At 51.4% G+C, this 25,832-nt stretch overlaps 1 protein-coding gene across 3 annotated transcripts in view; it reads right to left on the minus strand.

Annotated features, from left to right (window-relative positions):
* The window catches only part of DENND2C (DENN domain containing 2C), a 50,884-nt gene that overhangs the window by 10,755 nt on the left and 14,297 nt on the right, over positions 1–25,832 (minus strand). The window contains exons 1-9 of one of the 3 annotated variants that reach the window (XM_065402365.1): positions 18,361–18,450; positions 17,487–17,655; positions 14,107–15,081; positions 11,815–11,963; positions 11,189–11,301; positions 9,983–10,144; positions 6,232–6,328; positions 5,405–5,449; positions 3,699–3,886 (exon numbers count right to left, since the gene is read on the minus strand). In XM_065402365.1, coding sequence (XP_065258437.1) covers positions 3,699–3,886; positions 5,405–5,449; positions 6,232–6,328; positions 9,983–10,144; positions 11,189–11,301; positions 11,815–11,963; positions 14,107–14,936 — 1,584 coding nt within the window. In that variant the 5' untranslated portion in view covers positions 14,937–15,081; positions 17,487–17,655; positions 18,361–18,450. Of the gene's footprint in view, positions 1–3,698; positions 3,887–5,404; positions 5,450–6,231; positions 6,329–9,982; positions 10,145–11,188; positions 11,302–11,814; positions 11,964–14,106; positions 15,082–17,486; positions 17,656–18,307; positions 18,451–25,832 lie in introns of those variants that run through there. The other 2 variants (XM_065402367.1, XM_065402366.1) reach the window with 2 other exon arrangements.

The raw sequence follows: 25,832 nt of genomic DNA on the forward strand, positions 1-25,832 counted from the left end.
TGTTACAAAGGGAGGGAAGGGAGCAAGGTTTTGGGCATCATTAAGAGATGAGAACGGCACAAATTCTTTGACATCAGGTACTGCAGTTACCTCCACTCAGCCAGAGTCAAAGTCTCTCAGAGAGAACTGGAGCACCTCCACCTTCAGAACTGCTCAGGAAGGACAGAGTGGGATTCATTTAGTGCTTCCCTGTGGGACCACTGACTCAGCTGCATTTGGAGTAAGGGATTCAACCATTTATGGGAAACAGAGACAGAAAACCATATGGTCTTTTCCAAGGAATGCAAGTCATATTTGGGAGTCACGCTTTCAATCACTACACAGTTCAATGGGAACTTCAATATCACTTCAAGTGTCACAAGATGAGACAGGTTAGAAAGGTAGCATGGCTGGTCTCCAAAGGATGCCCAGTGCACAGGAGTTTTGCTGGCCCCAGACAGCCCATGGAAGAGGGGGACAGGCAGATTACTTGGGAGCAATGCTATTTTGAGAGTCAAGACTCATCTGTAATCACAGCACCCAAGGTATAATCAGTGCTCCCTAATTACTGGTATGATATTTCCTCATGAATCCCAGCATGAAAGACCCTCCTGTGTAATTCTGGTTACATTCAACAAAATATTCTAAATCAGGCAAAGAGTAAACAGACATTGAGAAAATCATTAGTTTTGTCAGTATCATTATAAAACCAGGCCAACAGCCATGTGGTGCAGACTGGAATTGATCCACTGAGGAGGTGCAGTAGGGAAGGAAGATGCTCTGCCCCTCCCCAAAGGCTCTGATGGTCACAGGGAGGAAGAACTCACTCAAACCACATTTTCACTGCCTTTCAATATTGGGAGTTTATCAGCTCCGCTCATTTTCACCCTGTTGAACAGACTGATCTCTGGGACGGGCAGTGTTCCTTTCCGTGTTTTGTGAGTCACCGAGTCCGTTTAACCATAATCCTCTCAACGGAATGTCAAACACTTGGAGCTCTGGACACAGTAGGTTCCCTTGCAGCCCCAGTTACCCTCCCATAATGGTGAAATGACTGCACCCCCTACAGAAAGGGCACACTAATTCCCAATAATAACTTTTTTTTCTTTTTGCAAGAACCAGGGAGACTTCTTTTCTGGAAACTTTGAAAATCCACAGTATCTTGTGGTGCACTGCTGAGGCAGCCCACAGGAGAGGAGAGGAAATGCAACTGTAGAGCCAAAGCTGGACTGACCTCATCCTGGCTGCAGTTGATACACAGACAAGGAGGGATGTGTTGACTCATGCCGCATAGGAAACAGTGACTAGATTCCATGGGGTTTCATTCTCTTTTCCCCCCAAATATCAAGATGAAAAGCCGCATAAAGCAAACTGAACAAAACCGAGACCAACTATGCCAGCTACAGAGCCATAAGCAAACTCATCAACTACAGCAAGGCTTTCATTCTGCATGTTCAGACCCAAATGCATAGCAAAGGGCAGCCTCAGAGATCCCTCACACTAGCCCTGGTGTGACCAGAACTGCAAGGAGTGAGAAGGGTGATAAATGTGAGATCTATAGGGAGGTGAATTGTAGTTTGCTCCACAGTCCTACACTGAATGGAGTTTTCAGATGTTATTGTCTGCCCAGGCTTTGAGAAGGTCCCGGTCACTGGTATCTGAGCACCTTCCACAAGAAGTAAAAACAAATAATCTCTTCCAGCCCTGCCATCATGGAGTGGGGAGAGCCGTTCTCATTTCATAAAAGGGCTCAGCAGCAACCTTTTCAGTTCAAATGACTTCAGAGGAAACCCAAACCCCTCCTGGGCTTGATTCTCTGAGCACTAAGCAATTGCAAGAGAAAAGAGTATTACCATGTGCTTCTACTCCCTGCCAATCCCACCCACAATACCAGATTCTAGGGGTGATTGTCCCACTAACACTAGGTTCTTCGTGGGTTTCTGACACATCCAGGACACTGGATCGGTATCAGAGCACTCTGTGGAAATGCGTCTCAAGCCCCATGTGCTGGGAAGCGGAATACAGCCTGCCACAACACAAACCCAGCTGTATCCATATTACAAAAGGAACTTGGTAAATTACTGTTTCTAGTGCAGCAGAGGACAGGCCCAAGTTAACTGCTGCCTGGGCACTTTAGGGCTCTGCACAGCAGCTTTACCCCTTCTCATGTGAAAGCCAGAACAGGTTTAATAACTGCTCCAAGTGACACACGGTCTAACTACATGCTGGACCCTGCTGTTCTCCTGGCTCTAGCGCCACACTCAAAAGGAGGAAAGGAACGGCTGCCTGCATGTACAGGATTTAAAGCAGCAAGGTTAACAACTGGAGTAAAACTGTCTCTTCGGACCAGCATTTAGATCACTTTCTACCAGCACCCTTCAGGAGACCAGAGAGAAGAGAAAAAAACTCCTCACCTTCTGAGAGGCTCCAGAGCAAACAACGGGTTCAAACACTGCAGGCTCAGTAAGAATCAAGGATTGGTCGTGCCACTCCCTCTTTGTGCGTAGCAGGGCAAGTGTCACAGGAGAGGACGTTTTCCCCATGAAAATCTTGAAGTAATATGCATTTTAGTATGGCCAAATGTCAAGTCATACCTCTGGGAACAAAGAAGGCAGGCCATACTTACAGACGGGGGACTCTCTCCTGGGAAGCAGCACAGGCTGGCTGCGCATTGTGAAAAGGACTTGGGGATTATGGTGAATAATCAGCTGAACATGAGCTCTCAGTGTGACACCATGGCCAAAAGGGCTAGTAGGATTCTTGGATGTTAAAAAAAAAAAAAAAAAAAAAAAAACCAGGAAAATCTTGAATAGAAATCTAGAGAGGTTATTTTACCTCTATTTAGCACTGGTGTGACTGCTGCTGGAATATTGTGTCCAGTTCTGGTGCCCACAGCTCAAGGAGGATGTTGATCAATTGGAGAAGGTTCGGAGAAGAGCCAGGAGAATGATTAAAAGATTGGAAAGTATGCCGTATAATGAAAGAGTCAAGGACCTCAACCTACTTAGCTTAACAAAGAGGTTACATCACTTGTTCAGTCTGCAAGTATCTACCCGGGTAACAAATTCAATAATAGAGGGCTAACAGACAAAGGTATAACAAGCTCCAATGGCCTCAATTTGAAGCTAGACAAATTCAGACTTGAAATTAGGTGCAAAATTTTAACAATGAGAGTAATTAACCATTGGAACAATTTACCAAGGGTTGTGGTAGTGGATTTTCATCTCCGGAATTTTTAAATTAAAATTGGATTTTTTTTATTTTTTTTAAAGAGATGTGCTGTAGTTCAAACAGAAGTTAATTCAGGGAAGGCCTGGGGCCTGTGCTACACAGGAGGTCAGACCAGATGATCACAATGGTCCCCTCTGGTCATATAAATGATGAAGAAATTCACCCTTTCCAGGAGAAGTGTATCTGTCTACTGTCCCATTAATATAGTGCCCCAAGCATCCCACAGTCTTTACTGTGTTTTCCTCCTAACACCCCTGTGAGGTAGGGAAGTGCTGTCACCAGGGAAATGAGAGGCAGAGGATGGGTGACTTACTCAGAGTGTCTGTGGCAGAGCCAGAAGTTGAACCCAGGCGGTTAGAACCCTAACTACTGGACATCCTGGCTCTGCTCATCTGCACAGAGCCAGGGAGGAGGGAAATGCTGGGAGGGAAAAATAATTCAGCAGATAAAGTGAAGCTGATGGGACTGGGCATCTGCGCGGCACCCACCTTGCTGGGGAACTGCTGTATGACCTGTGGGGTGTATGTCGTCTCCGACTGCTTCTTCTGCAGGGACACCACCACAAAAAGCTCAAACAGCTGCTGCTCCTGGAATTCAATCAGATCCCGCTCCAGGGTCTGATAGTGCGGGTTCCTCTTGGAGGTCAACTGTACTTGCAGCAGGCGTTTGTGGTGACCTGAGAGATAAGGACCAATTCAGTGACAGGAGGCTGGGGCTGTAACAGTGATCATCTGAGGCTCTCAAAGTGTTTAAACAAGGGGAAGTCTCATTATTTGCATTTCACAAGTGAAGAGGTGAAGGGACTTGCCCAAGGTCACACGGCAGGTGAGTAGCAGAGCTGGAATGGACGTCAGGTGCCAACACTGAGCCTAGTGCCTCTTTCCCAGAGCAGGACACCCCAGCTCAGCTCCCACAAGCACAAAGCACCCACAGAGATGCAGTAATGTCCCCAGCCCCTTTGCCTGGTGGATTTTATCAGCAGCTCAACACCTTCAACTCCCCTATAGTCTGGCTTTTTGTCACGTCCCAGAGACTCCCCCCTAACCTCTAGCAGCACGGATGAAATCATGTGTCTGAGTGCTAACAAGGCTGCTGATGGGGAAGACGGTGAGAAGGGGCCTCGTTCTGTCAATGGGGCGTGTGTGTGGGTGGGGGGGGTAATCTCCATAATGCTGCCACACTTCAGGTAATTACAGCATAAGAGTGGCAACTTCAGCAGCAAGGGAATTCAAAACTGAGGCAGAATCCATCGCCTCCCCTCCACCCCATCCAGCCTGTCCCGCACAGCATCACAGACTCTCCCTACAAGACACATGGGAAACGCTGGCATAGCCAGGGGGCTGCAAAGGGTCTGTGACACATGCTCTGTGGGTTTGTACTATCCGGCCAGACTCACTCGGTGACTCATTTGCTCTATTTTAAGACAGCCTACCACCTCCCCCCCCAACACAGAGGGATGGAGTTTTGCCATCAGCCCCAAATTATGGGCTTTTGTACGTCATCTACAGGAAGGAAACATTTAAAGCAATCCAACTGGTTCCTTGTCACTGGGTACTTCCAGCACGTAGCTATCACATTAACAGGCATGCTAGACAGATTCATCTGTAGTAAGTTCAGGGCTGCAGGCAAATTTTTTACTATTTAATTTCCCAACTCTGGGAAGTGGAAGCTCAGATCCCTTCTGTGCCAACTAGAGCAGATTAGTCAGCACTGAACGCCTAGATCTGAGCCTGTAGTTCTGGTTGTCCCGCCAGTGTTTACATGAAGCCAAGGAACCAAACTATCTACTTCTCGCTGACTCCCTTCCATACAAGGCATTTCACAGCATGGCAAACGTGAACGGAGAAAAGGGGTACGGTGCTCAGTTCTGAACACCAGAGACGATCCACGGGGGTGAGTTACTCCAAGACACGCATTTTACTTAGAGGAGGGAGTGACCCCAGGGTGACTGGCAGCTGAGTGACACAGCCCAAGAGGCTGAGAGACCTAGCACATGGGGCTCAACATGCAGATTCAGTCCCCTCCAGATCCTTTCATCTCACTGTCACAAGAGGCTGGCTTGACACAAGTGTAGCAGCTTCCTACATTATCTACAGGAGGCACAAAACCCTCAGGAGTGGCTAATCCCATATAGCCCTGCCAGCATTAATTATGCTATGCCAATAGGACCAGCCCCAGTGACTCACTCACTCACTTTTCGGCAGATTCTCCGTCTCACTTTCATTCCCGCTGGTTTCACCTGAAACAAGAAACAAGGCTTCCATAAAAATCATAGTTGCCATGGTAACGGGGGGTGACACCCATGGCTGCAGAAGGGGCCGCATCCGAGACCTCCCTTAAGTCTACACCATGTAGGGCTGCTCGTTAGCCATCTTGTTCATTACAGAAGTCTCAGCAAAAGCAGCCCTTCGCTAGTAATAATAGAAATCCCAAAGAACATCAGAGATGAAGTCAGATCCACCACTTCCAGGGAGACATTGACCAGGAATGGAGATTCGGAGTAGGTATTTAAGCCCTCTAGGTGAGTTAGCAATACTCTGGGGCTGGAAACAGTTTGTATTCTTTATTTAAAGTTGTTAGGAAACCAAAGCAGCTTTGGAACCCAAGTGTCTCTCCCCAGAGGGCTACCTGAAAGCAGCATGAGAGAGCAACAGGTGACCTCACGACAAATAGCTTTAACACCTCAGCATGGAGCTACCCCAGCGCTGAAGACTCAGACACAGAAAGGGATCTTCCCTATGGAACACTATCAAACTTGGATTAAAGAGATGTACAGGGCTTGATTTGCAGAGGTGCTGAACACCCAACTCCCCCCACTGGAGTCAGTGCAAGATGCAGGAGCTCAGCACCTGTGAAAAATCAAACCGCTGTGGTAGAGTTTGCTCATTCTCTGAGCAGTAGCTGCAGTATGAAGCCCCCATTGTGCTGACAGGACTGTGGCGTGTTGTGAATTAGACATGTCCGTTGTCATGTCACAAGTGTGCTATGTAATGAAGAGAATGGTGCAGGCCGTCTCCAGACCTTTTGCTGGTGGAGCTTCTTTCCCTGTATAAGCGAGTAACTTCACTCTCTTCTTCCCACGTTTAGACTCAAAGATCTCCTGTATTTTTAACACAAGCTGGAATCCAAAGAGAAAGCAATCGTTAATACAGGCCATATGCACATGAGAGGAGGTGGCAAGTGGCAGCGAAGCTGCAAAGCACATAGAAGACCTTCAGCAGATGCAACCACATTCAGTAAAGGCTTTGCAGAACCCTTGCTAAAGAGATATGGTCACAATGCTGTTAACACAACTCCCTGGATACTGGGCATTCTACAGGTCTAACAGGACTGGGAATAATTACTATAGAGTCAGTTAGAGACATACAGAGCACCATGGAGAAGGAAGGAAACAAGCAGCACTTGTGCTCTAGCAGCAGACTAGTTGCTTTATATTTGGCTTATCAAGCAGGCTGCACAGGCAGCAGGGACTAGGCTACAGGGAGGTCTGAGGCTACGAACAAGACAAACCAACCATAAAGGAACTTGCAGCAGCATCCTATAGGATTTGCCTCCAGAAAGCCTTCTGCAAAGGATCCAGAACTCTGTGCAACTGCAGGTACCCCAATCCTTTCTGAGCCCAGCCAGAGCTCCTCAACATAGCTTGGCCTAGTTTCCTTGGATTGTACAGAATGCCCTGACAATTTGAGACCCCAGTATGTTTTCTAAAGCACATAGTCCTCTACTTTCTCTGTGTGTAACACCACAACAGACACGGGAACTGCCCCAAGGCATTTCCTTAGCTGAACGGTTATAAAAACCCAAGCATTTGTATTTTCTATACAGACGCCCCACGGGTTACGCAAACCCGACTTATACAAATCCGCACTTACGGAAAAAGTTCCATAAGCTAGAAATAGGAGGGTGTGTTTTTGTTTTGGGGTTTTTTGGGGCGCATAATTGTCAGGTATAGGTTTCCAACTTACGCAAAATTCAAGTTACGCAAGGCGTTCCGGAACAGAATGCTTGCGCAAGTCAGGGAACGTCTGTACTCTAGCATGCCCAGAGGGGACAGAATGCTGTGTCTGCCCCACAGGGGCCCGGGTGGGCCCAGTCTACAGGAAGAAGAAACCTGAACATTACCACTGCCGTACGTGGGCTAAGCAATAGAAGAGAGAAAGGCACCAGCATTCTAACATGCCGGGCAGAAGCGGCTGGATTTCTGTTGATTCAATTGGTTTTTAAAGCCTTTGCTAATACCAAACCCGCAAGGATTTCTGAAATGGGCACCACTGGTGCTGAAGGTGTTAAAAGGCATCTCCACTGCCATCCTAAGGCACTGTGTGCCCCAAGACGCAGGCAGGACTGGAGGGAGCTCCTTGTTGCTACGCGTTGGAGCCTGCTGGTATTTCTGATTCAGGAGTGGGGTGATTTATTTTTTTAAACACAGTGGGGAGGTCAAGTTCTCTCTTGCCCCAGTGTTAAGAATCCATACATGCTCCCAGCAAAGGTAGTAGGGTGAGGCCCAGTTATTTCTGTACACACACACACACACACACACACACACACACACACACACACAAAAGAAAGATAGTCACCAACAGAACCTGTTCTCCAGCTCAAACCCTCATCCCCCATCTTAGTGAACTAGGCCGAATTTCAGGCTTGCCTCGTTTTCTGATCTGCTTCTGGTTTTCTGGGGCAGTGACAGACACATTCTGTTAATGCAGTGAGACTGCAGAGACACCCTTCAGAGGAGCTGCTGTTTCACTTGAAGGCTTCCTTCCCTCTGTTACTCTCACCTAGAGGTTTTCTGTTATTGCTCCTAATTTTGCAGATTTCAGTCACCAGTGAGAGATGCTGGGATCACTCAAAGCAGCAAGTTTCTTTTATTGCTTGAGAAAGAATTGGCCTTTTGGGACTGAAATTCTTTTCTTGCCTTTTCTGAGTCTCTCTTGCAATCCCGGCTGAATCCTTTGAGTGCCAGGAGAATAACGTAGGCTTCCTGCATGTAAATTGCTCCCAGATTTTTGGAACAGGTTTGGGTTTTTGGGAAGGATTCCCCTCCCACTTCACCCCAGAAAAAGGTTACTTGCTATCATGGCATTTTCATAGTTTTTGACACCATGCTCCCTACTGCCAGGCAGGGTGTTTATAATAATCTTTGTATGCACAAAAAGGGGTATTACTAATTAACATTTTTATAGACTTCGCAGGCAGCTCACTCCACCTCACAGTCCTCTGCCAAGTAGGTAAATATTATACCAATTTACAGAGGAACTAACGGATGCCTAAGACTTTCCCAGGGCCACACAGCAGGTTTTTGTCAGCTAGAATTAGAACTTAGGAGTCCCATGCTCAAACCACTAACCAATGGTGCCTCACCACAGTAGCTACGATATTCCCGCCATCCAATGCGCTATGTTTTGTTATTGTAGCATTGATCAGGAGAGCTGGATATTGAGTTGGGTTTAGGGGTTTTTAATTAATACAAACATTTGGAAACATTCCAAGCAGATACAGGCAGGAATTGTAGCAAAGTTTGACTTCTTCAACATGACAGTGGAATTAAATCCCTTTCATGTCTCTGCCCTCAGAGGTGTGTGTCCCTTACTCACGCAGAAGGGAGCGGCAGGAAGAACGATACCCAAGTGTTATGAAACAGGCTCATTCCTAACGAGCTGTTCAGCAGCTTTTAACATGGAACAGCTGCCAAGGTTCTTTTATTAACATTAGATCAGGAAAATAGACCAACGGTCCAAATAACTGAGCAACAAGCCCCCACAAGAAAGCCAGGGTCGCTCCAGGCCTTGCCAACCAAACAGAGTAAGCGCTTACACCGAAAGAGCTAATCAACAGATAGTTTAATGGAATGGACATGAGTCACGCTCACTTGTACAAAAAGACTCCCCATGGTTATTCTCCGGTTCCTGACCGCTACACTTGTTGGTCCTACACTGTAAGTTCCTCAGAGCCAGGAATGTCCTCCCTGCATGCCTGGAAAGTGCGCAGCACACAGCGGGCACCACCACAGGTAAATAGTAGATCTAATGCCACGAAACGCTCAGCACATGCCTATCCTGGAAAGCAATGACCCAGTCACACCCCACAGTGCTCCCTGGGACCCAAGGCTGGGAGGAAGTCACACCCCCCTCCTGCTCTGCACAGACATGCCAAGGCGCCAATTCATCTACGTCGGAGGGCAGCTATCATGGGGTTTGCAGACTCATGCTATCAGGAGGACGGTTACCAAACCAGACTGGGAGTCAGGACTCATGGGTTCTATTCCCCACTCTACCACCTGAGAGAGCCTAACGTGATCCTAGGCAAGCCACATCCCTTCCCTGTGTCCACCTGGAGAGCAGATATAAGCCCTGATCTGCGGGGCTCCAGGACCATTGCAAAGCATTTGAAGGTGCTAGAGAAGGTGGAGTGTTAGGCCACGTCTACACTACCCGCCGGATTGGCGGGTAGTAATCGATCTATTGGGGATCGATTTATCGCATCTCGTCTAGACACGATAAATCGATCCCCAAATTGATGCCCGTACTCCACCTTGGCAGGAGGAGTAAGCAGAGTCGACGGGGGGCTGCGGTGGTCGACTTGCCGCCGTGAGGACGGCCAGGTAAGTCGAACTAAGATACTTCGACTTCAGCTACGCAAATAGCGTAGCTGAAGTTGCGTATCTTAGATCGATCCCTCCCCCCCGCCCCCAGTGTAGACCAGCCCTTAGGGTCACAAATGCCACGCAAGAAACAGGGATTCACACACAAGCAGAAAGCGCAAGTCTCACCTGGGGAAGGTTCTTCCTTTTCCTACCAGCAGCCTCCCCTGCTCGGAACAGCTTCCACTCTGTAAGCGTAACGGGCAGGGTCGTGTCCTTCCCACGGAGGCATGCACGGGCAGCTTTCAGCTCCAGTGTCTTGCGATGGAGGAAGGTAGGCTTGGGAGGGAGCTGGAAACGGATAGGACAAGACACACAAGGTGTAAAGGAAGCTTTGGAGTTAAACATCTTGTTTGCCTGGTTCCAAAGGGGCTCACAGCAGAGTGCCCCACTCAGTTCCTGGGAAGCAGCCCCAGAGGGTGTCACAAGCAATTCCCTCTGACATACGAACGCATATATCGCAGCAGCTCCTGAGCCCCCTCCAGCTGCAAAGAGGGCACAAGGCCTGGAGGTTAGTGGGTATTTCAGCAGGGAAGGAACCTGGAGACTCCCACAGTGCCACAGAGGCCTAATGGGGAGGAGAGATCTAACGCTGCCTGTCACAGGCAAGGTGAAGTTGTTAAAGGGACAGATCTGCCCTGCCCCGCAGGCCTTCTTAATGTCTAAAGTCCTCTGAGGATGGGAAGTGCCCACCATTAATATGTAGCTTGTAGGGAAAATGAGATCCGTAACTCACACAGCATCTCAGCTCCCACCCCTCTGTTCCTGCCCCACACACTCAGCGCTGACCCGGCATTTCATTCACAAACAGCTCAAGCTGCCCAGGCCTGAACGTGGGATGCAGCGTGCGACAACGACTCAGCAGGGACACGTGTTATTCATGCTGGAAACAGGAAGCACTGTGGATCCCTCTGCCTGTGACCTCGGAGTCACAGCTGTTTATTGCTGATGTACATAATTTTCAACAAGAAAAGCCAGGGGTGACCGAAGACATTTGAAGGTGTAACTCCAGGTGCGTGGAGAGGAGGGGCACGAGAGAGGGAAGCTCACCTTCCTTCTAGAGGCCCTGCAGCTGCCCACCTCACCTCAGAGCCAGGTGCTTCGGCCCAAGGAATATTTTATTTTTCCATGCACTAAATTTCCCTTACGCACCCAGGTGAGAGTGTCCAGCCCTGGGTATTGACAGCCACCTGACCACAGATAGTAATTCCAGTTTTGTAGCTGAGCTCTCTGAGACAGATGCTTTTCAGATCCCAGCCCTGGGCCCTCTGGAGTCAGGACAAGCTGGGTGTGCCCTGTGGACTTGAACACAGCCAGCCTGGGACTCACTCTCACCTTGGGAGGCTTGAAGGCATTCTTTGGGGGTGGTAACTTCCAGGCTGACGGTACCCTCCACAATGGTAAAGGCAACACTTTGATATCTTCATACAGATTCTCCTTAGCAGGATCTGGAGAGAACAACAGGTAAGAGACTCATGAAGTGGGGGGGGGGGGGGAAGGGAGGGTTAAAATGCCCCTTGTGGTCACCAAGAAATGGAACCAAGCAGTGCTAATGCCTGTAATACAGTCTGCTGGGAGTGCCAGGGCAGTAGGTTTGGAGATGGACTATCCCACAACGATGCTGCAAGATGGCCCCGGGGCTCCCAAAGCCCTTCCAACTCCAGTATCAGTGGGTGTGGGGATCCTGCGTAGGGACCCCACTAAATCCCAGCGACCTGCTGCTGCAGTACCACAGCCATCAGCACCTCCAGACAGCAGCCAATTCCTTCCACAAGTGTTTATATAAAGCACCCTGTGGCATCGATGGGAAAGCTTAATCCAGCTCCACTCTGTCCTATTCCAGCTGCCACTAAAGAAAGCCTGCTTGTGGTTAGCCCTGCCTCCATCCCACCCAGCGATCCAGACCTGAACAGGCTCCTCCCCACCCCTGCTAACATCCCCGTCAGAGCACAGACACGTACAGATAATGTCCTCGTAGATGTTGTCCTCTGACTGTGTGTAGAAGAGTCTAGATCCCGAGCTGCTATTCAGCTCCTCATGGAGCTTCTGGGAGCTGGTGGCTGCCATCCGACTGCGGAAGCCCTGGATGTCTTCAAACTCAAAGGATTTCCTGAAAGCAGACCGGCACGTTTTCTAGTGGTTTCTTCTCAAGAGGGACATAAGTCGCAGAGGTTAGGAGCAAGCGAGGCCCTGCCCGCTGAACTCACCAGCCCCACCTCCCCGGATAGGCCTAAAAACTGGCCAGGCCCCCAACGCCAGGCCAGTGACTTACTGGTTTCCAGCCAATCCAATCATGTTTGTTTCCCCTGAAGAGCTTGTAGGCCTGATAAATGAGGCGGGTGGCTTTGGACTATCTGGGCCTGGGAACTGCACTCCCAGCTGGTACCTGCCCAGAGACTCCAGTGCTGAAGCCCTGTCCAGGTAGCGCAGCCAAGGGCAGGAACCCGGTGTGCTGCTATCTGGACGAAGGGATCCTGCACTGCCCCCTTCCTACCTCCCTGGTGGTGCAATCCCCAGCACTCTGACCTGGGGAGCAGGGCAGGGGGCTGCAACTGACATTGGGGGTTCTGGTTAAAGACACATGGACTGGAAACAGGGTCTGTCCCAAAGGACTCTCTTTCCTGGAAGATGCCTAGTCATTCTGCAGACTAATTCCCACACTTGGCTTCCTTTGGGGGGTTTAGCTCTGACAAACAACATATCTGCATCCGGGCAGGCACAAGTGGGCAGAATTCAGTTTTTATTTTTAATAGTTTTGACAGATAACATTTATTTTAAGCTTTTTTCTACATTTGTATCAATTTAAATTGTCATAGTTGTGGGAAATTATGGGGGGGGCAGACAATTACTTAATGACAGCAGGCATTGAGATTCAGAAAGAGAAAGCATTATAACTTTAAAACACAAATTGTCAACATCAGATGTCAAAATATACCAAGCAAACATCCTGAAATCAAACTAACAAGTCCTCAAGCAGCACTTCCCTACTTTGCTTCTCTGTACATTTCGGTTATCATCGATGGCCATACTCTTTCCGGAGCTTGTGTGTTACTAGTGACATGAACATATATTGACATTTACGGATATCAATCTCATCCTAAGGATGAATTGTATGGGGCTTTGTTCCAAAGCCAGTCCGGGTCAGTCATCAAAGCATTAAGGGAGACACAGGCCATTAAAAACCCCAGAGTTTTTGCAGCACATTTAATACTATGGAAAGCGTCGGAGGATCCAAGAGCACCAGCTCCCTGCCCCTCCACACAATGCTTACCCAGAGATGGCTTCAGCTCAGCGTCTCCTACATCTGTAGGACTAGCAGAGAGCTAACACAAATGATATGTTGAGTTACTTGTCTAACTCTCAGACCCGCATCCAAGTGGGCAGCCCAGCCCAGCCTGCTGCCACGGTGGTTATCTGAGATTAATGGCCTCAAACTCCAGGCAACTAAAAGATCAATCATCTGGAGTCATGTCTGACTCACGTAGCAACAGTGCTCCTCACTGGAGAAGATAGTAGCCCATGATCCATGGGAAGTATCCCAAAGCGCAGGGCAGGCAGCAGCACCCCAGCTTTGCCAAGGGTCTGGACACCACAGCTAAGTCAGGTTTCAGGGTTCTGGGGTGAGGTTTGTTTGGGGCAGTACTAGGGACCAGGCAGTCTGTGCACAGGAGTCACTGCACTGCACAGGGTGGGGAGGGGGTATTTTAGCCAGGACATACCCATCTCCTTACTCTCCTAAAGAAGGGCCAATGGCAGAGCTATCATCACTACCGCAGATTTTAAGGTCTCGCCTGAAAGTGCAATTCATGTGAGGCCTTTAAACAAAATAATTCTCATGGGTCACTCAGTGACCTGGTTTGGGCCAGGGACTTGCTCAGCAGAGGCTGAGGAGGCAGGTGCTCAGTGCATAAGAACATAAGAATGGCCATACTGGGTCAGACCAAAGGTCCATCTAGCCCAGTATCCGGTCTACCGACAGTGGCCAATGCCAGGTGCCCCAGAGGGAGTGAACCTAACAGGTAATGATCAAGTGATCTCTCTCCTGCCATCCATCACCACCCTCTGACAAACAGAGGCTAGGGACACCATTCCTTACCCATCCTGGCTAATAGCCATTAATGGACTTAATCTCCATGAATTTATCTAGTTCTCTTTTAAACCCTGTTATAGTCCCAGCCTTCACAACCTCCTCAGGCAAGGAGTTCCACAGGTTGACTTTGTATACAAGAGCAAATAAGAATTAAGCCACCTACCTCTTGGATCTCCCTCTGATTTTCCCATTTGCCTCTCTCTGCTCGGGCTCGTGGGAGGAGCCTACTGGGGAATCCTTACACTGGCCTTCCAGTGGCTTTTCTCTACCGCAGCTGGTTTGGTCCCTTTCTGACAGATAGCGGAAAGTCCTGCGGGGCTTCGGGGGAGGGATGGCAGCAGGCCTTGTCTCCTGTCCCTCGGCCTCCGAATAAATGTTTTTGAAGCTCCTCTCCATCACATTGAGGGGCTCCACTCCCCCAGCATGTAGTTCTCGCTCTGTCGAGCCACAGCTCTCTCTTTTCCTTTTCAGCTCCAATGCCATCGCTAGGACCTTGTCAGGAGGAACAGCTTCTATGTTCTTCCACAGCCCTCGTGAGGTGTAGAAGTTCCCTGGTGGCAGTGTCTGCTCTGGGTCCAGGAGGCCTCCCCGCCAGTCTCCATTCTCCTCAACCCGGGAAATCGGGCAGCATGTGTGCACTTTGGGCCTGAGGATCTCTGAGGTACCGCGATCACCATCTCTCTCACTGTCACCCTCGCTCTGAGAATGGTTCCTGCCCTTTTCCCTGAAGTCCAGGCCCAAGCTCTTTGAGTTTGCTAGCCCTGCCTTTCCGTCATTCCCACAGCCCCATGGCTTGGCCTTCGGTAGAGCCTCACAGCCATGGTCGTACTGTACCCCAAAGTCCTTCGGCTGCTGTCTGTCCTCGCTGCAGCCCCCTCTAGTCTTCCCCTCCCACTGGGAGATCTTCTGTTTGATGTTCCGGCAGTGGCTGCGGGAAAGTGTTTGCACAGCACACCGAGAAAAGCCACCATCCGGGGTCCCTGTTGGGTGCATGGCAGGAGCCTGAATCCTCACAAACGCCCCATCGCAGGCACACACACGGTGAGAGGGTGCAGAGTCCCAGCGCACCTGCTAGGCTCCAGTCAGGGAGCAGAACACAGACAATCCCTTTGGACACCAGCCCTGCGAGCAACAAGTCCTAATTCAGCCCGGGGCGGGGCGGGGGGGGGGGGGGGAGAAGAGAGAGAGAGAGAGAGAATGAACACATCCATCAGTCCGGCTCCGAGGCAGAAAGTACCAACTCACCCCAACAGAAAAGCATTCAGCGGCAAACATGAGGGCACAGTCGTAATTGTTCTCCTAGTGCTGACCCTCCTCACCAAGGGCTCAAGACTGGTCTCCCCACACCTCAACCCACTCCTGAAAATGCCTTCCCCCCAAAACTACAGAGATTTAAACACCTGCTGTAGGAAGTGCCAGGCTCCCTGATTTTCCCCACCAACATCGGGCACGGCAAGGGGGGAGGAGGAGACGGACTGGCTGCTCCCACTGCTTGGGAAACAGGCTGGTGATTTGCGGTTCTCTGAGCTCTCTCTGGGCATTGCCCATGGTTGCTAGCACGGGTGCAGCACTCCTGAAAACAACACCGGCAGGAGCTCCAGAGTGGACCCGGTGCAGCATTTTCACGACCCCGTCGTCTAATCCTGCTCGGAGCAGGTCTGCGCAATACAGTAGCCAAGGTGCCAACAGCATCTTGTGTGTGCTGGAGCTCCCGCCGGGGGAGCCACAGTGGTGAGGGGAGGTGCTGAGACAGAGCTCAGCGCAGGTATAGTGCAAGGGGCCTTCCAACTCGAGTCTGCAGTGAGCCAGCGACATCCTCGATCGGAGGCTGCTACTGTTTGACACAGGAAAGCTAAAAGGCTCATTGCGTCGACTGCAGACCGGCTCAGGGATTGGCAACACTAACCCTCCCTCCGGATGTGCCCCGCCTGCCCCACAGCCGGGGAGGAACCTGTTCGACGTTCCACCTGCCCACACCTGACCTAGATCGGCCACCGGGGAGACTCTAGGTCTCAGGGAAGTGGCTCACGGTGTCTTTTGGGGGAGTGAGAAGAAGCAGCCGCTCCGGATGCAGTGCTGTGCTGGTCAGTCACACCCTGCTCTGTCCAACAACCCCTTAGCACGGTGTATCTGCTCAGGGACCCAGAGCATAGGCTATTCAGAGACCATCACCTCCAGGCTCTAGCTGGGTGACATTGTTCAGGACAGAAATCCTGACCACAGACATAAGTGAAGTTGGCCTGGGTAGTTCTGGCCACCGTCTGACAGCAGGAAAAGCAGATGGGCTGCCGTGCAGGGGAAGGGCTGCAAGCCAGGCTGGGCTGTACATACCCAGCACTCGGGTCTGGGCAGAACGGCTGCAGCTTCAGTGCCTGTGAAGATCTCATCAGCCTTGTGCCCACATCTGCCTTTTACCCTGCAGAGAGGGGTTTGGCCCAAATCCTCACCCATCCCTTCTCCTATGAGCCAGAGCACAACTTAGAGTGGAGTCTCTAGGATCAGCTTCACCTGCCGTCTGTCTGCCTGCCCAGGTATTTACCCTCTGCCTAGCCCGGTGGGACGTGAGCCCCTGAACAATTTGAATATGAAAACCTAACTCAGTGCTAATCCAGTGCAAGGGCAGGCTGGCTCCTGGGGGCTGTGTGCGCAGCACTGCCACACTGATCGAGGTACCTGCTGAGCCCCCAGCACATAGCTCTCCACAGAGTGACAAGGCCAAACACCCCTCGGCAGCACCTCTGTCCCTGCTGCATAAATGGGAAGCTTGACCCAGAGAAGTGGAGAGACCTGAACAGGGCCACAGCAAGCGCAAGTGTCAGAGATCCTGGCTCAGGCTTGTGCTCAGGTCAGAGCCCATGGGACAACGTCCCCTTGCTCAGTGGCAGAGAGCGATGCTAAGCAGCACTGGAAGCTGCCGTTTCTGATCTCATCAGCACCATCTGCGGTGACTTTCCAAGTCGCTATGAAACCCACCTGGTCCTCACGGACTCAGCGCCTGTAAAAACTGGCAGAACTGCAGACAGGAAGGGCATTAAGTCAGCAAGAAGCAGATCATAAACCTGCCTGCCCAGTTATCTCGCTACCCCTGCAAGCCGCCTGCTGCCCTCGCGAGGAACAGGCTCTGTGCCCCAGCACGTTCAGCCAAGAGCCAGGTTTACACGGTGTGCATTGGGCAGATCAGCTCTCAGGAGGGCATCCTACATCACCACACCACTCAAACTACTGGCAAAGCTAGTTGCCACAAGTCACTGGCGCCTGGGATTTGCAGAAATGCACTGAAGGGAGAAGGCCTGGGTTTTGCTCCAAGCAGAGGCTGCTGACCCTCCCTTTGCAGGAGGAACAGGCTGTGCCTGCTGCATGGTGAAGAAAGGGGTGTCCAGCAGTTGGTGCTAGATGCGGGAGAAATGCACTGGCCAAGGCAGCTCACTGTTAGAACTAGCAAAACCGGCTCCTTTTTAGCCATGACAGCACACAGTTTCCCAGGCAGGGACTGAAGCTGCAGCGAGAGACTCAGCATCTGCACAGATGCATAGTGGAACTTACCTCTCTGCAGAGGTCCTGAAGTCCCAGCCGCTCCCTGCTGCACTCACACACAGCCAGCACCCGAGTGGAGCTCCCTTCTTCCGGCTGAGGGGCAGCTGCACCTAGCAGAGGCTGATGCTGCCCATCTCCAGGGATGACAGTACTGGCTGTCGCCTTCTCCAGCACTCTCCTGATGGGGAGAAAACAGCATGTGGCTTCAGCAAACACATGACCAAGCCAACTCCCAATCCCGAGCAAGGCGGCAGCCACCCGCTTGCAATGCGTCGTTAACATGACCGGCACTGGGTAACCCCACTGTGCTGGGGGTCTGTGCTAACCCCACCGAGCAGCCTGCTCCAGCCTCAATGCTCCACACACAGAAATCTCAGCGCTCAGATGCCGGGGCTGAACCTAGGAAAGTCGCAGCACCCAGCTCCCAACAGGAGTGGGAGCCCATGCAGCAGACAGCTCTTACACAGACCCTGCCATTCAGAGTACACTCAGCCAAGCGAGTGGAACAAGCATTCCCCCAGTCCCTGCCAGCAGACCCCTCTGCCCATCTGGGCTGTGCTCATTGTACAGCATGGCGGCCCTACTACAGCACAGGTGCTCTCCCCTCCCTGGCATCAGCAGGCCAGGAGCGAAGACTCGACAGGCAGCGCCTCCTGCAGCCGCAGGGTGACAGCGAGATGCAAAAGGAGGTGGAGGCAGGGGAGTAGCAAATAACGGAAACCTCATCACCTGCCCCCTGCCCAAGGCGTCAAGGGCTGGACGAGAGCCCAGCGTGCTGCAGTGCAAACTAAGGCTTTCTAGGCACAACCACCGCTCGCCATTGTACCTACGTAAGCCCCAAACACACACAGCCCTATATCAGGGCCATCCCCCCGGCACTGACACCATGGTACCATGCGGCCCAGCTGCCCCAGCCAGCAGCCCTTCCCTGGCCTGGCCACTTGCAGCCAGAGCCCTGGCAGGAACCCGCCCCTCCAGCACCACGCGGGAGCCTCCTCTCAGCCGAGACCCCACGCAGCAGCTATAAATAAGCTTTCTCTCCAAACATCCTGAGCCAGGAGCCATCCTTCCTCAACCCGTCTGCGCAGCTCGATTAGCGGGCAGGAAAGTGCCCCCTCCGCTCAGTGGCCATGGCTGCCACACCGCGATAACAGCCCTCGCTTCCCAGGCACAGAAAGCCAACCCTGAGGCCACCGGGAGCGGACACCCAGGGCCTGGGGTCAGAAGACAGGCAAGGTCATAGCGGTAAGACACTGCGGCTGGGGAAAAAACTTCGCCAAAACAGCCCCTTACTCCCTGCTCCTGCCCCTGGACACCACACCATGAACCCAGCCAAATGTAGGGAGTAGACACCTACGAGCCGGGAACCAGCTGGGCCACTGGCAGGGCAGGCCAGGGCAGCAGTAATAGGAGTGCAGGGAGCAGCAGCACAAAGCTGCTTGCAGCAGAGGAGAGAGGCTGTCGAAAGCAGGGACCTCACTCAGAACAGCCAGCAGGAGCAATCACACATGCCCAGAAGGCTCAGGGCTGCTGGGGATGGAGGCTGGAGACTGAGAATCCAGCACCCTATCCAGTGGCTGATTACGGAAAGCGATGCTCTCAGCCACACACGAGCCCACAGGAGCCAGAACCCAGCGCAGCCATCCCCAGATCCCGAGGAAGAGATTCTGCTCCATCGGGGTCTGATACCTGCTGTGCTCCAGGGTGGAGTGCAGGGCGGGCGGGCGGGGGGGGGAGCCCCCCATGCAGCACGATTCACAGGCAGGGCTGGAGAGGGGAGCAGCTGAAATCACTCCTGTTATCAGAGCTCCCAAAACACAGGCCCGAGAGCCACTGGCGCAGGGAACAATGGATCATTCACAGGGCAGAGTGCTCCGCGGGCTAACGCTCTGCATCCCTCTGCCCACACGCCCCTAGTAACAGCTCCACAAGGGGCCTGGCAGCAGGGAACAAGAGGGCTCAGTTATTCCCCTGGAGCAGTGTCGGTTTTCACTTCCTGCCAGCCATTCGGTGCCCCACAAGGAGGGAGCAGCGTGGCCTGGAGAAGCCTGGTCTGGAGGGCAAAGGGCTACAAACTGCAGTACACATCACACTACACAACAGGCCAGCCTGGGTCTGTCCCCAGCACCTACATCAGGCCCTCTTCCCAAGAGGGTCATGTCTGCTGTCAGGAAGCATGAGCAGTTACATCTGCCCCTCCACATCTCATTGGCTGGGGAAGCTATAGAAAGGCAGGAGGCACAGATCACAGGTATTTAACACTCTGGGGCTCAGTGAAGGAGCCTGCGTCCCCACAGTTACACTGGAAACCACCTCAGGCCCTCCCTAGCACACCTAGATGCACAGTTACCCAGGGCTCAGTAACTCAGCGGCATAAGACTAGCCCAGCCAGGTCTCACTGTACAGTCCCACTAGTATCCATTCCCCAGCCAGTTAGCTTTTGCATTCAAAATACTGCAGCATTTATGTCAAGCTGAAGGAATTCATAGGCAAGTTCTCATGAAACACCAGGAAGGCTGCAACACAAGCCATCAAGCTGAGACAGCACCACAACGCCTGAAAGCACTGGACACCCCACAGCTGTGGGTACCAAGGCCCATAGTTTGGCCTGCACAAGGCATTCTCCAGCTGCCATCAGAATCCAGGCACTAACCAGAGAGTTGTGCGTGAGCACACAACCCTGGTACCCAGCCCCACCTCAGAACCAGCCTGATAAGGCTTGAGTTGCTCACCAAGGTTTGAACAGCCCACCCAAGTGATGAGAGGCAGAGGGGAAACAGGCGTGGGGGTGAGCGTCTGTGCCTTTGTTAAGAAAAGGGGTTTTCTAGTGGGTTCTCGGATTCTCCCCTTTTACAGCTGCTAAAGCCTGTGAGCGAATGTAAGGGACACGAGACCCAACACAGAGTGTGCTTATCACGTAGCAGAACCAGCAGGCCCAGTTCTTTCAGCATCACAAACCCATTTCCTTCCTGCCAAGGACACAGCTAACAAATCAAACTGCTTCATGGGTCTCCTCCTCTGGGCACAAACCTGCCCTCACCATCCGGCTTGAGTCAGGGAACCCCAAGAACCCAGTAAGCACAAAGGACACAGCAAAAATCCATCCACAGTTTACAGCAGCAAAATTTCTGTTCGGCTCCCAAGGATTTCAGCACAACCGACCATCACCTAATGATTTACAACAGCAAAGAGGAGAGAGTGCTTCAGGGAAGGGGAATAAGGCCACACAGGCAAAAGGCAAAGCCACATGGGCCAGCAGGTCAGCAACAAGTAGGGCTCAGGGCAGCTCAAATCCCAAGGAAAGAGCGTCTAACCAAGAACTATCACAAGAGGTGCACAGCTCTGGCCATTTATCATGAATCTCACTAATCTATTTGGGGATTTTTAAAAAGACTATTTGGTACTCGGGTGATTACGTGACAATCCCAGCCCCTAAGTTCCTAGCCCTCCTGGTTGTGGAGAAAAGCTTGATAACATGACCTCTGATGGCTCAAACACCTGACCCAACTCCGATTTTTTCAGTCTCGTGATTTTAAAATCACCCTCAAGATTTTTTTGAGGCCCTACTCACGATTTTTCAAATGCTTGGAGTTGGCAAAACTGGTACACTTACCAGGCAACGCCTGCATGCCCAGGCCTTTCCCGACCACACGCTTTACATGGCATTTGCAGGAGAGCTGAGGAAGAAGCCCTTGGGAGAAGTATTTGATGAAGCAGAAACAGCAACTCACCAGCAAGCTTTCACCGCTCTGCAGTGCTGGCTGCCCACTGCATGGCACATCTGCTCAAATGAAGTTCTCTACTCCTGTCTCCTCATTGCCAGCTGAACAATACCCGCACAACATTCATCCGAGGGTGTACCAACAGAGCGTGCCAGCTCAGGCAGACTATGCTCAGAACTGTCTTGGTTTATAGGTACTCCTGGGCTCAAGGCATAAAGCAGACAGCAAATGTCTTCTCCTCTTCAACTGAGCAAGGGTCTAACTCTCAACACAAGGCATCCAGTTCACAGCCACTTCTCTACGGAGAGAAAAGCACCAACAGGTACCTCAAACTTCTCCTAAAAGAAGCTGCACAGCTTTGACTGCAGTCCTGGAACCCAAAGTCTCTAAGGTGTCTCACTGATCCTTGAGTAATTACAATTAGAGCCAGATACAATTAACAACAATTAATTTCTATTCCACCTCTGAAACAACCTGATGGAAGGTGAGCTAAAGGAACTAGCCAACATCACCTCTCCTTTGGGTCTAGTCAGCCAGGCGCAGCACTGAACAGGTATTTGTCAAATACACCCCACCCCACCCCCGTTTGGAAGAATGGAATGCAGCATTTAACCTGCATGGGCTTGCGAGACAGGTGGCTGCTCTCAAAGAAGAGGGATTTGATGAAAGCTGCTCCAGAGGGTGAAGCACATGAGCCCAGGAAACTACATAGACTTTTCCCTCAGGAGGAGTCACAGAAGTTGCTCTGAAGCAGGTTGGGATGGTCTGACCTCTAAGTGAAAGAAAGTTGCCTATTTCTGTGAGATCCAATCAAACTGGTAACACAAAATCTCTGCAAAACCTGACCCAAGGGACCTTTACAGCACAACTCGAGGGACTAGGGACAAACTGAAATCGCCCATGTCTTTTAACTGCGTCGCATCGGACAGCATCTTGTGAGGCTTCTCTGCAGAAACTCTGATCTCTAACGTTTTCCAGCTTGCAAGGGGTTGTAAATCCGATCAGCAAATTTCTAATCCTAAAAACCAACCAGGTACTTCCAGACCCTTTCACATAGAGACACCGGCAGGTTACTCAGGGACTCCTGCAGGACCAAAGTAGTTAGACTTGGGAAGGATGAGTCTTTGCTATTCCAGACCTCTTCCCTATTGTACATTCTCTAGTGCTTCTAACAAAACCTGGGCTTCCTACACATGAGAAAGTTCTTCACCCCTCATCCCGTTGCTCATTCTCTGCACGTTCCTAACTGTGCCTCTGAGCAGGGAGCACTTCATGCAGGGAGCCTTCAACTACAAGCTATTTTAGTTAAATTTACACTTTAAAAAAAGATTAAATGATTGCTGCACCTCAACATGGCTCTCTCCAAACTGCATCCAGAAGGCTCAATAATCTCCAGTTTGTTTTCCTGTGTTCCCAAAAGTAGCCAAACAGCCACCCCCACCCCACCCCATTAATGGTGATAATACTTGCAGTGCCTTGCGTCTGAAGGCACTAAGCAGAGATTCTAAATCAATATACTTTTATTTGAAAATGTTCTCATCTAGAAACATTTAAAATCTTTCTGTACCTAGGAAGATTTGCCAACAGCATTGCCCATTTCTTGAAAAAAGGATACCCTCTCAAGATGCAGTTCTCAGATTCAACGTCTAGAGGAAGTTTCCAAATCTTGGCCGAAAGTTGAAGCATGAGGCGTTTTAACACTACATGGCAGGGAATGCTATCTTTTTTCCAGTACTGAGAGCCAGAGAGCATTCTAAGCATTTTCCATCCAAAGAATCCCAACAGGATTCAATTTCCTGAAACCATATGTTCCAAAAGAGAACGCTGCCAACATTATTCAGGAACAAAATACTCTTCATTGTTGAGCCCACCCAACGCAGGTGCTGCTGGCCCTGTGCTAACCCTCATACTGCAGTCACAAAATCTCAAGCAATTAGCAAAATAAAGGCATTAACATGTATGCGGCATCTCCTATTACAAGGCTGCAAAGCAGACACCAGGACCCACACAGATTAATTCCTCATGACTGTCAGCTTTCCAAGCCAATCCCGTTTCAAAATGCTTCAATTGTGAATTGCTCAAGAGGTGACAAGTCTTCCTGCCACAATGACCCAAGGGTGGGGGGGAGGCCTTCAAGTCTCTTGCATTCTGGGAAAGCAGCCAAGCAAATATTGGAGAGAGGTGGTTAGTAAAGATATTTATTACTCACTGCGAAGGCACAAACAAGGATACATCTCAGAGCCACTTTTACTCTGCTCAGATGCAAATCCTATGCTTTTCTGAGCAAAATTCTGCCCCGTTCTGGAAGTGGAAAAGTCTGGGCAGTATCAGATAATAAACACCACTCCAGGAATGCTGTGTTCTGTCATTCAGCTCAGCAGAAACCACCTCTGTTAGGAACTGGAAGCTGCCACCGGGCTAGCAGCAGAGCTGAGCTCCAGAGCGCCACAGGGTAGGTCTGCACAGCCAGTAGCTGACCCGGGCTGGGATGCTCGCTGCCATGTAGACATACCCACTGAGACCCCAGAGGCAGGCACAGAGCACATAGGCTGGATCACCACCAGTGTGAGCATAAATGATGTTCGACACTTCATTTTAACCAGAACGAACGAGCTAAGGAAAAAATGCCTCCCCTTTCGCTGGGTTCTGAGCCATTCGGCATTAGGCAGGAAGTGCAGCGTTGCCAACTCACCAGATTTTATACTTGGTGTTTTTCCAAAAGGCCCAGTTCTGCACGTCTCAATCTCGGGGTTTGTTTTTTAAGTCTCTAGCTGTTGTGGATGCAGAGGGAAGATCTCTAAAGGCTCAAACACCAGAAGGCAAACAAACAGAGCCCAACATTAGTTATTTTTTAAAATCTCATGATCACTGCAGGGCCTGACTCATGATTCCTGAATGTCCAGGGTCAGCAACACTAGAAGGGCAGCAAACCACCCAGCTCTGAAGCAGGATTTCAGCCAAGTCCAGTGGCTGTTTGCCTGAGGGCCTTGCAGTTTCACACCAAGGTGCAGGCGAGCTCAGCAGAGGCACTGCAGGCTGAATGGAGGGATAAGATCAAAGATCAGCATAACCTGAGGTAGATCCTTGATGCAGAACCGACACCAGTCAGGAAATGCATATTCCACAGCAGACAAAAAAGGGATGCTGGGGCCACTCCCTGCTGGGGCCTTTATTGTCTTTTGCCCCATTAGCAGAGTTTGCATTGACTGGAGAAACCAGACCTTTTGGCCTCTGTTTCACTCCCCCCTGCTCCTGGGCCTCACCCAGATCCCTGTGCCCCCAGGGTCAGGTTCACTGCAATCTCCCAACAGAACAGGCAGAGCCTCCTGGGCTTGCTGGAGCCAGGGTCTCTCCCCCCCAGACTGGGGCTGGGGAAGGCACAGGCCCACACGGCCGTGGAAGGTGGCACCGGTGGCAGGTCTGACGGGGAGGAAGCTGCCCTCCCCTCTCCCACCGACAGGGTGACTGGTAAGGGCCACCTGGCAGCACTCACTGGAAAGGGGCTCAGCTGCCCCTCAGGTCTCAGCTGCCTGTGATGGACAAGACTGGCAGGCAGCAGAACAGCCTGGGCTACCAGCCAGGAGGGAGGCAGGGCTCCCAAGTATCTACTGGAGTCTCCTCCCCACTGCACGGTACTGGGCAGCTCCTGGGCTGCTCACTGCAGGAGCATCAGGCAGCCTCCTCCAGGCATCTGCTGCATCCCTAGAATCAGCTGCACACGGAAGTGGCACACTTGGCAACAAGCACTAACCTCAGAGGAGAGTGGAGGGTACCAGGAGCCCAGTTTCCACAAGCAATTGGGAAACAGGGCAGCCGAAATCCTTGCTTCAGTCTCAACTCCTCAGGGACAGGCGCTGTACTCGCCCCAGGGGCGCACACAGCTCCGAGCACTGTCAGCACCGCACACCACAGCCGAGCGTGAAGAGCTCAGTCTAGGCGAGGGGGACCATAGCGTACCTTCCTGTTGCTCTGGCTGCAGGCGAGTCCAAGAGCTCAGATCCCCACTCCAGCCCGAGTGCTCCAGGGACAGCAGAAAGTGCTGAGCAGAGCACTCAGAACTACAGCCCTGGCAATGGGCCGTGCTGCAGCTGCTTTCAGCATCCCCATTCCCTGGGACAAACACAGCTAGGAGCTGAGCAGAAACATTAGGCAAGAATGGAGCAGTAACTCCATGCCATGCTCCTAGCCCAGCCTGCCACTACCTCTGCCCTTGCTGGCACAGCCCAAGCCACCAGCTTTTGTGGAGCTGCTCAATCTACACCCCAACAGTTCTAGGGGCCAGGACTGTCTCGTGCCCATACTCCCACGGGAGGAGCACCTGATTCGAGAAGCTCCAGGAAGGAGTCACCTCTGTCACCCCCTGCGGCCAGTCCTCTTTGCAGCTGTCCAGGACAAGCTCGAGATAAGGCTCTTGGTCGGCTGGGAATGGAGGGCTCCACTTCGGTCAGCGAGTTAGTCTACAATCGGTCAGCGAGTTAGTTTACAATCTTCAGGTACCACGCGTCCTTCTGCCACCAATTCCAGAGATTCACGTCCCAAGACAACGCACTGCCCGGCTTCCCTGGGATCTGGACCGTGTCCAACCCTCTGCTTGGGGGAGACAATTCCTATTGGTCCTACTGGCCTTGAGAGC

This window comes from Emys orbicularis, chromosome 4 (assembly GCF_028017835.1).
Source record: "Emys orbicularis isolate rEmyOrb1 chromosome 4, rEmyOrb1.hap1, whole genome shotgun sequence".
Lineage (NCBI taxonomy): Eukaryota > Metazoa > Chordata > Testudines > Emydidae > Emys > Emys orbicularis.